Here is a 13,704-nt window from a genome sequence, read left to right as displayed (position 1 = left end):
CCAACTCACGAAGCCATCAACACCCACTTTTAATTTCAAAAACTCAACATGATTGTTTTGTTTTCACCAATTGAAGCTTGTTATTTTAAATACCCATTTGACTTGGCCATTGATAGGCTAAGAGACATAGAGAAAAACATTCTGATCATGTTTATGGGTTCTATATGAGCTTTCCTTTACTCCCATTGACCATTCAGAGAGAGAGAGAAGGGGGGGGGGGGGGGGGGGTGGGGTGAGGGTCGGGTCCTTTGAAAGAGAAGGAGGAGGAGGCGATAATATTGAGTGAAAATACAGCTGGGTTGAGAGAGAGAGAGAGAGAGAGAGAGAGAGAGAGAGGGTTGGAGGGGTTGTCACGCCCCGGACTTGGGGGTCAATGGAAACCTCGCGCCCGGTGCGTGAGAAAATAAAAAGTAAAATAAAATAAAAAGAAGCCAAAACATAAAATAAACTTTTTCTTATAAAAATAGATCCCAAAATCTTACAACTTTACAATAAATAAATAAAGCTCTATCACTCTCATCTAATTCAGCCTCAACCGATTTAGTCCTTGTCTTGCCCACTAATTCATCTAAAAATTTAAACAGGATGAGGGATGAGCAAGCACCACTCAGTAGGGACATGAGACCTTACAACAGTAGATTGATATAACTAAATTAAGTGACAAGCAATCACACAACCAAATATCACATTAATAATAATACATGAATGAATGCTCTTCATCTACTCCCGTTAATTCATATAACTGGACAAGCAGACCTGCACGTCTCATACCATGCTTATACCACTTGGTCTCGAATGCCCATTTATATGAACTAACACCCATCTCAATCATCCCATAATTTTCCCTTTTGTTAGTCATCTTGTCTAACTCCCTGTCGCCAGTCCCGAATTACCCAATAAAAATCATGTGCACTGTAGGATCCCTGAGACCTTGTACCTGCCAAGAGTTAGACTCAACTACACAAAAGATCCTTCCCATTACCCTATTTTCCATACTTTCTTTATCAACCCAAGAATTCCAGCCAATTTCCATGATATGATATAATTATGCCTTTCAAATAATAATATCATGCATAATATAATGCTCACAAAATTTAATTAGATCAATCCCCGTAAGGCCCCCCAAGAAATCCCTACCTCGATTCCAAAGCATTGCTCCAAGTTAAGAAAATACAAGCTAAGCCCCAAATCTCCTCCAAGAATCACCTCTCTCTCTCTCTCTCTCTCTCTCTCTCTCTCTCTCAATTTCTTTTATAATTTCTCATATTTTGAAACTATAAAGTTATGCTCCTATTTATAGTGTTTATAGGGATATGATAAACTTCAATATTAAAAGGATAAGAACATCCAAGTTTATCCAAAAGATAAGATCATCCAAGTTTATCCAAATGATAAATATCTTTAAAAGATAATATCATTCAAGTGTATCCAAAAAATAAATATCTTAAAAAAATAATATCGTCAAAGTTTATCCAAATGATAAATATCTTCTTTTATCCGTTTAAAATACGGGTCTTCACAGGGGCTGAGCTGGAATCCCTGGGAATGGACTGGAGTTGCTGGGTGTGGGAGAGAAGCGTCAGGGTAAAAGATGAGAAGGAGAAAAAAACTAGAGGGGAGGAAGAGGGGGGTGCTGGGTCTGTGGGTGGGGTAGGGTTTTTTTTCTTGGTTATGTTTTTTCAACAAATTTTTTTATATTAATGATTTAACAGAAAATTGGATGAAATATTGAGGATTAGACAAAGCAGGGCGGGGGGTATTGAAGAAAAAAAAAATTTGTATCTTTAATTTTCTAAAAAAAAAAAAAAAAGGATAATGGGTAAATCGAAAGTTAGGTACAAGTTTAGAGGGCAAATCAATAGTTAACCTTTTTATTAAACTTAAGTGAGGTAACTATTAAGATGAATCATGTGACCTTCATATTAGCCATATGATTATTTCATCTATTCAAATGAATCATGAGGCCAATATAAAGTCCCACATCTATAGTCTATATATGACATATTCACAACAGAACGACTCTGCTTAGAATATGTGTTAAAATGGATCAGAAATTCAATGCTTAAACGTGGCCTAAAAACTGGTCAGGGCCTGCCAAAAAAGCTTCAAAATTGCCTAGAAACTGGCCTAAAAGCGGGAGCTTCTATAGTGAGGGGAAAGTTATAAGGGGTTTTTTTGAGGGGTATGTTAGAGCCATTGGATTTCATCCAACGGTGAGTTTTTAAAAGAGGGTGCATGTAGAACCGGGTTGAATCTGACCCGTTGGAAACCCAACTTCAGTTGAAGATATTTCCCTCTCTGAAAAATTCAAGAACACAATCCTCTGTTTTTTAATGTAACGCAAACCCAGAATTAGAAAGATCCAAAGCTCCCAAACCCTATAGTCGCTCCATTGTCATCAGCTCCTTGGGAGGCCTGTGATCTATGGCATCCTCGGTATGACGATTAATGGCTCTTATCTAGCTATTGCCCTGTTTTGATTCTATGGCTGAAGTGAAAACCCCTTCTCTTTTTCGTTCAGCACACGAGATTCCAAATGAAAGCAAAGTAGCATATCTGGTTCTGTAGCTAGACGCCGCAGCAGCATTTGTTCCTCGATTGTGGTAGAGATGGAGTCTCCACTACCAAAGAGTCTTCTCTAATGTCCACCACATTCTCTTAAGCTGATTGACTTTGGAGCTCCCGCTTGAGTTTGAGAGGTAAGTTTACTGTTGCTGGATTGATTTTATTGGGTTTGGTTTGTTTTTTGTGAGGGTGAGAAATTCGTCATTTGTGGCATCAATAATGCGTCATTTCTGCGGTCAATAATGTGTTATTCTGCCGTCAATAATGCGTCAGTTTTCTGTCAATAATGCGTCATTTCCTTATGAATATTCAATATATTTAGTTGATTGTTTTTGGTGGGGGTGGGAAATTATAAAATGTAGGTAAAAGATCCTAAACTTAGGCTTAATGGCATTAGGAGTAAGCATTTGGAGAGGATATTGGGAGAAGTTCTGTAATTGCTGGTTTGAATTACATTTGTGTTCTTAGTTGAACATGTTGGTTCTAATGTTATTTTTTTCCAGATTATTGCACAAGAGATGACGTAACTATTATTAAATTTTGTGTAATAATGGCTCTTACAAACAAGCTAGGCTATGCGTCTTTTTTGTGTCAATTTGGGCGATGTTTATTGTAAGTGGAATGCATTGATATGTTGTAATGCAGTAATGATTGATTAATGAATTAATATTTGCTATGCAGTGATTTAGAAGTAGTTCAAAAATATATGTGGGTAAAATGTCTGGGGGCTCAGAGAGTGATGACTGTGTAACAGCTAATGGGATGGTTTACATTCCTGAAGTAAGAAATGAGGAAACACCAGCGGTTGGGATGAAGTTCGACTCGCTTGACCTCGCTTATAATTTCTATAACAGATATGCATTCTTGGCTGGCTTTGGTATTCGACTTCATTCCAGCTTTCGGGGGACATATAAGAAAGAGATTCTGAGGAAAGAATTTGTTTGTTGCAAACAAGGTGCATACAGGAAAGATGAAACTCGGGAGAGAAAAAGACAGCGGGGAATAAGTAGATGCAATTGCAAAGCTAAGATTGTGGTTGTGAAGACAAATGGGAGCAAGAAGTATGCCATCTCTCTTTTTGCAGAGGGACACAATCATAAGATGACAGACTCAGAAAGAGTGCATTTATTGAGATCACACCGTCGTATTTCGGATTCTACAAAAGTACTTACAAAACAGTTGGGTTCGGTTAATATCCCCATTCATCAGAAGGTAAGTATTTTCGAGGTGCAATCCGGAGGAATGGATAAAATCGGTTTTATCAAAAAGGATATTTACAATCTTGAATGTAGTGTGAATGGGAAGCTGAGGAACCACGATGTTGAACTAGTGACCGAGTATTTTATGGCTGAACAGAAAAAAAATGAGGCTTTTTATTTCAAGATTGAGGGAGATGGCGAAGACAGGTTTAGTCGATGTTTTTGGGCAGATGCAACTTCTAGACGGGCATACCGGTTGTATGGAGATGTTGTTGTATTCGATACCACATTCAACACGAATCGATACGACTTGACATTTGCACCAATATTGGGAGTTAATAACCATGGTCAGACAATTGTCTTAGCATGCACATTTTTGAGCAAGGAAACGACTGAGTCGTTTATTTGGATGTTTGAGGAGTTTAAGAAAGCCATGCAAGGTGGCGAACCTAAAACGATCATTACAGATCAAGATGCGGCCATCACCAGAGCGATTTCAATAGCCTTCCCGACTACATTTCATCGGCTTTGCATATGGCACATCACATCAAAGTTCCATGTTAAGTTACCACATTCTGCTTATAAGGAGTATTGGCGTGAATTTCAGAAAGCCATATGGGATACTGACAATAAGGATGAGTTTGATGCAAAGTGGAATATTGTGGTTACAAAGGCTGGTTTGACTGACCATCAATGGCTAAGTTCAATGTTTGATTTAAGGGAATCTTGGGTTCCAGCCTACGCACAAGACTTTTTTGCCGCTGGAATGTCAAGCAGCCAAAGAGCGGAAGGTTCTCATGCTTTCTTCAAGCAATACATATCAAGGAGAAATTCGTTGATGGATTTCATAATACGATTTGAGAGGGCACTTTCCCATCAACGTCAAAAAGAGTTAGCTGCTGATCACGTAGATGCATTTGAAGTGGCTCAATGTATTCTACCAATGCCAATGAACAAACAAATGGCTACCTTGTACACAAGGGCAATGTTTCAAAAGTTTGAGAAAGAACTAATACAAAGTACAACATGTTTCCTAGAGCTCAAAACAGAGGATGCTTCAAAAGTTGTCTTTAATGTGAGCGAAAGGAAAAATTGGCAAACAAGAGTGGCAGAAGTTGTATATGTCAAAGATTCTGACCACGCATCGTGTAGCTGCAAAAAATTTGAATTTGTTGGGATTATTTGCAAGCACATCCTAGCATTGTTCAGAAGGGACCAGATTGAATATATGCCCGATAAATATATTTTGAAAAGGTGGAAGAAAACTACGAAAGCTGGATTGGTGTCAGATGCAAATGGCAACGAAATTAAAGACTCTGCAGATCCTGGTCTTTTAATAAAGCGGAGTACAATGTCCCGACTTGCTTCAGATGTGGTTGAGGATGCATTAATGTGTGAAGAAGGATGTGAGCTAGTGTCAGAGACTCTAAAAAGTTTGCGGGTGAAGTTGAAGTTGTTGAAGGATGGACCAAGTAATAACGAAGTTGGAGGGTCTAGCTCTCAAACACAATATATGAAAGACCCTAAGAGAGTAAGGTGCAAAGGAAGGTGGAAACAAGTAACGGGAGCAAAGGAAAAGCCAATGAAGCGAGGGATTCGACACTGTCGGGAGTGTGGAGACATTGGTCATGATAGAAGACAATGCCCAAGAAATTTGAACACACCGTAAGATGTTAAAACTATTTATAATAACACCTAAAATTTGAATAGTTAAATTTTTTATGTGCTTGTGTTTGGTGTTTATGCAGGACATCACCGTCAAACAATGAGGAATCAACTCCAATAGATCTCAGTGACCCATTATTCGACGAATTTTACAGGATGCACGGACCTACCGAATGATTTATGTTTGTATTATACAAAGGCCGGTTGTTATGAAGGCTAATGATCAGGTTAAGTTTTCTATATGCAGTTTTATTTTATTTGTTTGTTCATGTCCACTGCTAATTGAAATGGAAATTTGGTTGGTTTACTTCTTGCATGAAATTTGGACACATGTTAATTTTACATGTCTTCTCCCTATTTGGAAATTTTCATAGACATTTGATAAAGTATCAAATTTTGAGTTTTGTGAAGAAGCAATGACTTTTACCATGTACAATGGGTAGTTTATGCTGAATTATGAACGAGTGACACAGATTCATTGATTATATCACAGGGTAATGTAGCATTTCCAGCAGGGAGCTGTTGTTTCCATCAGCAGTAATGATTTCCAGCACGAATCATTTCTAGCAACACTAATCATTTACAGCAGCAACCAATTTTTCCTAATGTTATGTTCTAGTGCTTGACTGGTTATTAAGATCTGACCTTGACTATGAAGCAATATTGGTGCACGATTTTGTAAACATTCGTACCTGAAGGATACTTGAAATTTGCACTATGTTGGAACACAATGATTAGAAATCAGCGTGTAAAATACAAACTACAATACAACATCTTCTATGCATGATAAGTACATTGCAGCTAATCACATTTCGAATGCTTGGAGAATATTAAAGTGTACACCAACATTTCAACTACTCGTAATTTCGCACACACAAGAAAATTACATTGCAAAGCATTTTATGTGCTCCCTCTTAGCAATATCACGATCACCCCAACCAACTGAACAATGGTAGCCATATTCACTCGGTCGTATGGGTCAGCTTTTTCCGAGCAGCTTGCACGTGCTTATGGTCACTCGTGTCCCCACTCATATAGACGAAATAAATATTCAGCAATATTTGTAATATTTTGTTATATAAATAACCCATAAATCATTCACCAAAGAATGTATAGCACATTGGCATGTAAAGTGAATAAGGAGAGTGTTACTTATGACTGACGTGTCAATTTTTTCAAAAAAGTACGCCATCTGTTTAATGTGAAGGGACATGATAATGCGACTTTACTGATTCCCAACGCGTGGTGATATTGACAACTTATTGAATAATATTTCAGTTTTTGCAAAATACAATTTTAGACACAAGGAATTGCAATACATAGTCCCAATAATTATATATGAAGCAAATGAAAGTAATACTTGTGTTATTATAAATTAGATAATGAACATTAAGGAAATATACTTCTAATTTGTCCCAGTTATATGTTGTTGTTTGTACTGTTTCATGTGACACTTTTTCTATCTTTCTTTATATTATATGTTTAGGGAATCCCTCAAAGCAACATATACTGTGAAAAATAAAATATTGTGTGAAGTTCTAATCACTCATATAGACTAGGACAAATATTCAGTACTATTTCAAAATTGCTTGACTGGTGTCAGGCCATCGAACGATGTGATTTGACATGATAGAGATATTTACTACGAACCCAAGACGGAGCCATATTGACAACTTATTGAATAGCGTTGACGTGTTCAAAGATCTAGATGCACGCACCCATGATGGCTTCAGAGCATTGTCCAATTATTATATATGTGGATTATTATAACAAAACAGATACGTTTACAGCCTTTTATATGAAAGGAAACTAATTATTGTATTATTAAAACTTAGATAATTAATATTAGGGAAATATACTTGTGATGTTGGTTGTTGCAAAATATATAGCTAGGGTTAAGAGGAAAGTGAGTTATCTAAAGGCATTCAAATTTTTTCTTTATGAAATTGATGATTTCTAGCTTCCCCTAGTTGTATAACGTCACAAGGAGGCCGGAGTAATTTTCGGGGCATTTTTCCAATTTTCCTACAATTTATTTAACTTTTTTCAAGATTTTTGCACTAAAAAAAAGCCAAAATAATCGCAAGATGACACCTGGCGCGATCTGAGCGCATCACCTTTCACCACTTGCACAAGTGTACGTCAATACACATGGCCACATCCTTGGTTTTTACCCTAAATTCTTATTTTATTGTTTTTTCTTATGAAATTCATAACTAAATACACAAAAATGATAAAAATGTTCCGAAAATTGATACGAACTCATTGACACTTCATCTTCCTTACTGAATTCCCCGTTTCATGGTTATTCATTTTAAAAGACAATTTCGAGCATTCACGGGAGATGCTTGTTGATGTAGGTTTATCTAGGTTAAAGTTAACAACATATATAGCTAGGGTTAAGAGGAAAGTGAGTTATCTAAAGGCATTCAAATTTTTTCTTTATGAAATTGATGATTTCTAGCTTCCCCCAGTTGTATAACGTCACAAGGAGGCCGGAGTAATTTTCGGGGCATTTTTCCAATTTTCCTACAATTTATTTAACTTTTTTCAAGATTTTTGCACTAAAAAAAGCCAAAATAATCGGAAGTTGACACCTGGCGCGATTTGAGCGCATCACCTTTCACCACTTGCACAAGTGTACGTCAATACACATGGCCACATCCTTGGTTTTTACCCTAAATTCTTATTTTATTGTTTTTTCTTATGAAATTCATAACTAAATACACAAAAATGATAAAAATATTCCGAAAATTGATACGAACTCATTGACACTTCATCTTCCTTACTGAATTCCCCGTTTCATGGTTATTCATTTTAAAAGACAATTTCGAGCATTCACGGGAGATGCTTGTTGATGTAGGTTATCTAGGTTAAAGTTAACAACATATATAGCTAGGGTTAAGAGGAAAGTGAGTTATCTAAAGGCATTCAAATTTTTTCTTTATGAAATTGATGATTTCTAGCTTCCCCCAGTTGTATAACGTCACAAGGAGGCCGGAGTAATTTTCGGGGCATTTTTCCAATTTTTCTACAATTTATTTAACTTTTTTCAAGATTTTTGCACTAAAAAAAGCCAAAATAATCGGAAGTTGACACCTGGCGCGATCTGAGCGCATCACCTTTCACCACTTGCACAAGTGTACGTCAATACACATGGCCACATCCTTGGTTTTTACCCTAAATTCTTATTTTATTGTTTTTTCTTATGAAATTCATAACTAAATACACAAAAATGATAAAAATGTTCCGAAAATTGATACGAACTCATTGACACTTCATCTTCCTTACTGAATTCCCTGTTTCATGGTTACGCTATATTAGTATTTTATTATTATTTACCCTACATTATTATTATATTACTTTTTAGCCTCTACATTTGTTAATTATATTTACTCGAAATTATTATTTTTATTGTTATTTTGAGTGTGAATAGACCATTTCTGGTGTTAATCAGTTTCTCTCTTCTTCAATTTGTTAATTTTTTTTTTCCTTTATTAGGGTGAAGGGATGTTTTGAAAAATAAAAAGAACAAATTACATTCCAAGTATTGTATAACATCAGAAAAAAGTCCATGAATAACCCATTATTTGTATAGCTTAATTTACTGCATCCAAACATTTCATTCATTCATACAAAATTGACGAATTACTGACGACTGACATAATGGTCCCATAAGATAGTTTTACATTGCAAAGCATATTATTTGGTCCCTGTTAGCAATACCACGATGACCCCAACCAACTGAACAACCGTAGCCGCAATTAGTCAGTCGTATTGGTCGGCTTCTTCCGAGCAGCTTTGACGTGCTTATGCTCACTCATGTCACCACCATCGTCTAGTATCTCTCTCACAGCATCAGGGGATACATAGTCCCAATTATAACTTGTATGAGTAGTTGCCGCAAATGCTCGGAAATTTTCGAATCCTTCGTTGAATGCCATCTCCAGTTCACTATGGTGCTCTTCGCATCGCATATGGTTCATCAAACAACCTTTAATTTCATCATTCATTACTGTATCCAACTCCTCTGCTTTCAACTTCCTTGTATGGCTCAACTTCAAGTACTTGTTCTTTTGGGAGAACGCTTTGTTAACTCTAATGTTAAGATCAGCCAGAATGGCCTCGTCTTCAACACATTTCTCGTGCCACGAATTGATCAGTCTGGAATTATAATCTAGCTTGCTACTGACTGCATGTATTGCCTCTAATGGATCATCGGAGTCCCCCTCACTCCCAAATGATGTTGAAAATGGAAGGGGTCGGCGAGTACAACGTGGAAATGGAGCCTGCAACTCCAATTTTTCATATTCGACTGTGTTGTTGGCGCCTGAAGAGGATGACATGCTTGAATAATCCTATTTGTTTTTAGAGGATGAGGATTGCATATGCAATTTCGTTTGAGGAAGGGGACATAGCTTTATAGACCAACATACTAAAGCTTGCGTGTAGTCAACATATGTACTTTACTTCAATTTTTAAAAAGAGGTGTCAGGTTTTGCTTTTCAAGCATGTCAACCTCATTACACCACTGTCAGTCGTTGAAAGAAACTCAATAGCAGTGACATCTAGTTAGTGAACCCAACCACAGTGGTTAGGATTAAACTTAGATTGTATCAGACAAAAAATTAATTTATACATTGTCAACCAAATATTTTTTGGCGGGAACCTTTTTATTGGTATTACTATCACATCCTTCATAGAAACTCTCCCTCCACGAAAAACTGACTCCTCCACCGAATCTCTCTCCATCGACTGAAACTCTCTCCCTCCATAGAATGGATTTACTAACTAAGTTTGATGTCAGCATAATAAACACCCCTCCAAACAAAGACCGCCTTCGACACGCAAGTGAGTCACCAGACAAGCAGTGTCACATTCCTAGACAGAATGACCATTTTGTTGGAAGTTTTGAGTCTGAAAGGGTTCTTGGATTCTGGAAGGAGAGGCATCTTCAACTTGGTGATGAAATCCAAAGGGCAAGGGCACGTTTGGAATTTGTTGAAGGCCAAATTGAAGATGACAAAAGGCAGGCCAATCTGGATAGGGCGAAGTTGCAGCGCATGAAGCGTAGACACAAACGACTTCGGAGTGTAGCTGTTCAAAAATACAAGAACTCATCTAATGCAGTGGAGTCAAAGAAGCGTGTGATGCAAGCTGGATTCGACTACTTCCGGTCCTATGCAAAACTCGTCGTACCCGGGTTTGATTGGTCATCTATTACCTTTTCCGACGTTAACAAATATACTCACCAAGGGAAGTAACCATTTTGGTTATCGTGTTTGAGCAGAGGCAAATCAGTGGAATTGGAATTTTCGTTCAACTCTGCTTCAAACCTATTTTGATGCTTACTGTTATGGAAGATTTCAACCTTCATATTTTGATGTCTTTAATGATGAGAACACGTGATGCAACGTGGCCATCTACTTCAGTCATATGTTGCTGCCATGTCCATTTTTGTGTGATCACGTATCAGATTTGGACATGGTTGCATCATATGCAATGTTGCCTTTATTTATTATATGTTAGGGCAAGGTTTATGGAAAAGCATTTGTGAGTGCGTTATGTTATTGTTTTTTTGTACTGGTTCATCTCCTACTATTGTTTTCTTCCTTTATATTATATGTTTGTGGAATCCCTCAAAGTTAACATATACTGTGAAATAAATGCAGAGTGAATATATAATCACTTATATAGACTAGGACAAATATTCACTAATATTTTAAAATTGCTTGAGTGGTGTGAGGTTTTTCAAAAAAGTATGGCATTATTTTATGTGATTGGACATGATGGATATTTTGTACTGATTCCCGATGGACTACTTATTGAATACCTGTGACGGTTCATAACTCTAGACGCAGTTGCATATGGACTACTTATTGAATACCTCTGACGTGTTCAAAGCTCTAGGCGCAGTTGCAATGATGGCTTCAAAGCAGTGTGCAATTATTATATATGTACATTATTATAACAAAACAAAAACAGATTATGTTACATCCTTATATTTGAAAGGAAACTATTTCTTGTCTTATTACAAATTATATAACGAATATTAAGGAAATATACTTGTTAAAGTGAACAGACATATATACTTAGGGTTAAGAGGAAAGTCAGTTCTCTGAAACAATTTGGATTTTTTCATTGCGAAATGGATGCTTTATAGGTTCCTCTAGTTTTATAACGTCACAAGGAGGCCGGAGTAATTTTCGGGGCATTTTTACGATTTTCCGACTATTTCTTACAATTTGTTCAAGTTGTTTGCACTAAAAAACCCCAAATAATCGCAAGTTGACACATGGCGCGATCTCAGTGCATACCTTTCACCACTTGCACAAGTGTACGTCAGTTGCAACCAAACATTCTTGCTTTTTACCCTAAATTCTTATTTTATTGTTTTGCCTTACAAAATTCATAACTAAAAACACAAAAATGATAAAAAAAAACTTCCGAAAATTGCTACGAATTCATTGAGGCTTCATCTTTCTTACTGAATTCCCCGTTTCGTGGTGACGCTAAATTATTATGATATTGTTCTTGACCCTAAATTATTATTATATGACTTTTTACCTTCTATATTTATTAATTTTATTGACCCTAATTTTATTTTTTTTGTAATTTTGTTATGCGAAAAGACCATTTCAGGTGCCAATTAGTTTCTCTCTTCTTCAATTTCTTAACTTCTAATTTTTATTAGGGTTAAGGGATGTTTTGAAAAAGTAAATGAAAAAAATACATGTCAACCATTGTATGGCATCAGAAAAAAATTAGTTTTGGATATGATAAGTGGGAAAATGTCTTTTCCAAGCACTGGTGAACAGACAGCTCACTCCATGCACGCCTTTTCGTTTACCAAATATTAAGATTGTAGTTGGGCAAAATATCTATGTCAGTAAGATGTCATATTACCCATCTCTGATGTCAGTAAGCATTCAAGTATACAAATATATATACGTAGATTTATATATAAAACGGTTTATGACTGCACAAACACCAGACAAAATACATTAAAACCCAACATTTGGCCAACGTAGCCAGCCAACGTAGAACTGAAGAGAAGCAAGTCAAGAAAGCATAAAAACCTTAAAAACATACTACAACTAATTATAAGGGTATGGATTCCCTGGCACAACATACACACGCATTACCTTGAACCAAAAAACACTCTCACGGTGCCATTTGCATCGATTGCAACAAGTCCAGAACGAAGGATTTATCTTTGCTTCAGTAGGCCAGCCTTCAATAACAAAACACCATTCGTTGTTGTTACAAGCGCTGCAATGATTGAACTTAATCTTCCCATAGTAAAACATATCTACAATATGTCTTGCAACATTCCAAACTCGGCTTAATCTTCGTCTCAAAGCATCCCTGGTTCCTTTCATATCAATGTTGTTACGTTGATTCAAAGAACACAAAAATTCTAATGCATCCTCTTTTGACTGACCAATTCCAGACATGCCAAGAAGTCCAACTATATATGCCGCTTCCATATGGCCTGCCGTGGCTGCGATGCGCATCCCATACAACGCTTCCACGTTACCATGCATGAAAAACACTTCGAACGCCTCTCTAAATATCGACTCAGGGTTCTCGCAAGCTCTGCATTGTTGCAAGAAAAGCTGGACCGCAGGATTAGCATGGTACCAGCTAGGATGGTCTGGGTACTTAGCCATTGAAATGGTGTTCCACACTTGTGGAGTGTTTGCCAACGTCCGGAATAATGGGCACACAGATGCCATACGGAAGAGATCTTCCGAAGATTGGGTTGCCACGTATAACATCACTTTAAACCAAGCCAACTCCGGGATGAAGGCTTGGGGCATCTCCAAATGGATATGCTTCCTTCTCTTTCCTCCGACTGTAGTGAAATATTTGGAATTCATGTGTTTCTATTTTTTTGGAATGGAACGATTTGAGGAGTGGAAGAGGGGAGAAATGAGAATAGATGGGGTTTTGGTTCTGTTATAGGGTGTGTTTGTTGTACCGTTTGGAAAATGTGTTTCCACTTGAGGTTTTTCTCACTTGACCCTTTTTAAAGAAACTGAACCAACACCCTAAAACTAGAGAAAAACAAAAGAGAAGGAAAATGTCATCGAAATGCAAAGTCAGACAGTCAAAAAGTAAATTAAGAACCTATATGCATAGGCAATTTTAGGATTTTCCCGCCCTTTTTATGTCAATGAAACAAATGTGACGGATTACTGACTAGTCACAGAACGTCCCATCACATAACTTTTCATTTTCCCACACCGAAATATAGTAGTAATGTTATTAA

General features: G+C 36.9%; 1 protein-coding gene across 2 annotated transcripts; it reads left to right on the top strand.

Annotated features, from left to right (window-relative positions):
- Positions 1–2,705: 2,705 nt before the first annotated feature.
- Positions 2,706–6,234, top strand: LOC148291197 (protein FAR1-RELATED SEQUENCE 5-like). Of its 2 annotated transcripts, XR_015826165.1 has the most exons (3): positions 2,706–5,429; positions 5,513–5,656; positions 5,923–6,234. XR_015826165.1 is itself a non-coding variant. In XM_088245165.1 (2 exons), the coding sequence occupies exons 1-2, from the start codon at positions 3,283–3,285 to the stop codon at positions 5,604–5,606; spliced, it is 2,241 nt and encodes a 746-aa protein (XP_088101291.1). In that variant the 5' UTR covers positions 2,706–3,282; the 3' UTR covers positions 5,607–6,234. The 2 variants fall into 2 exon arrangements, 1 of the variants encoding a protein (XP_088101291.1); XM_088245165.1 differs by having other exon boundaries at positions 5,513–6,234.
- The last annotated feature ends 7,470 nt before the right edge of the window (positions 6,235–13,704 follow it).

The sequence above is a fragment of the Prunus avium genome, chromosome 8 (assembly GCF_965620075.1).
Source record: "Prunus avium chromosome 8, drPruAviu1.hap1.1, whole genome shotgun sequence".
Classification (NCBI taxonomy): domain Eukaryota; kingdom Viridiplantae; phylum Streptophyta; class Magnoliopsida; order Rosales; family Rosaceae; genus Prunus; species Prunus avium.
Note: the sequence above shows the minus strand (reverse complement) of the source record. Positions and strands in the feature narration are given on the sequence as shown.

What these genes read in the sequence shown, in the direction of transcription:
- LOC148291197 (XM_088245165.1), top strand. Translation starts at nt 3,283, where the DNA reads ATGTCTGGGGGCTCAGAGAGTGATGACTGTGTAACAGCTAATGGGATG. An exon ending in CCAAGAAATTTGAACACACC is followed by an intron (nt 5,430 to 5,512) that starts GTAAGATGTTAA and finishes GTGTTTATGCAG; the next exon opens with GACATCACCGTCAAACAATG.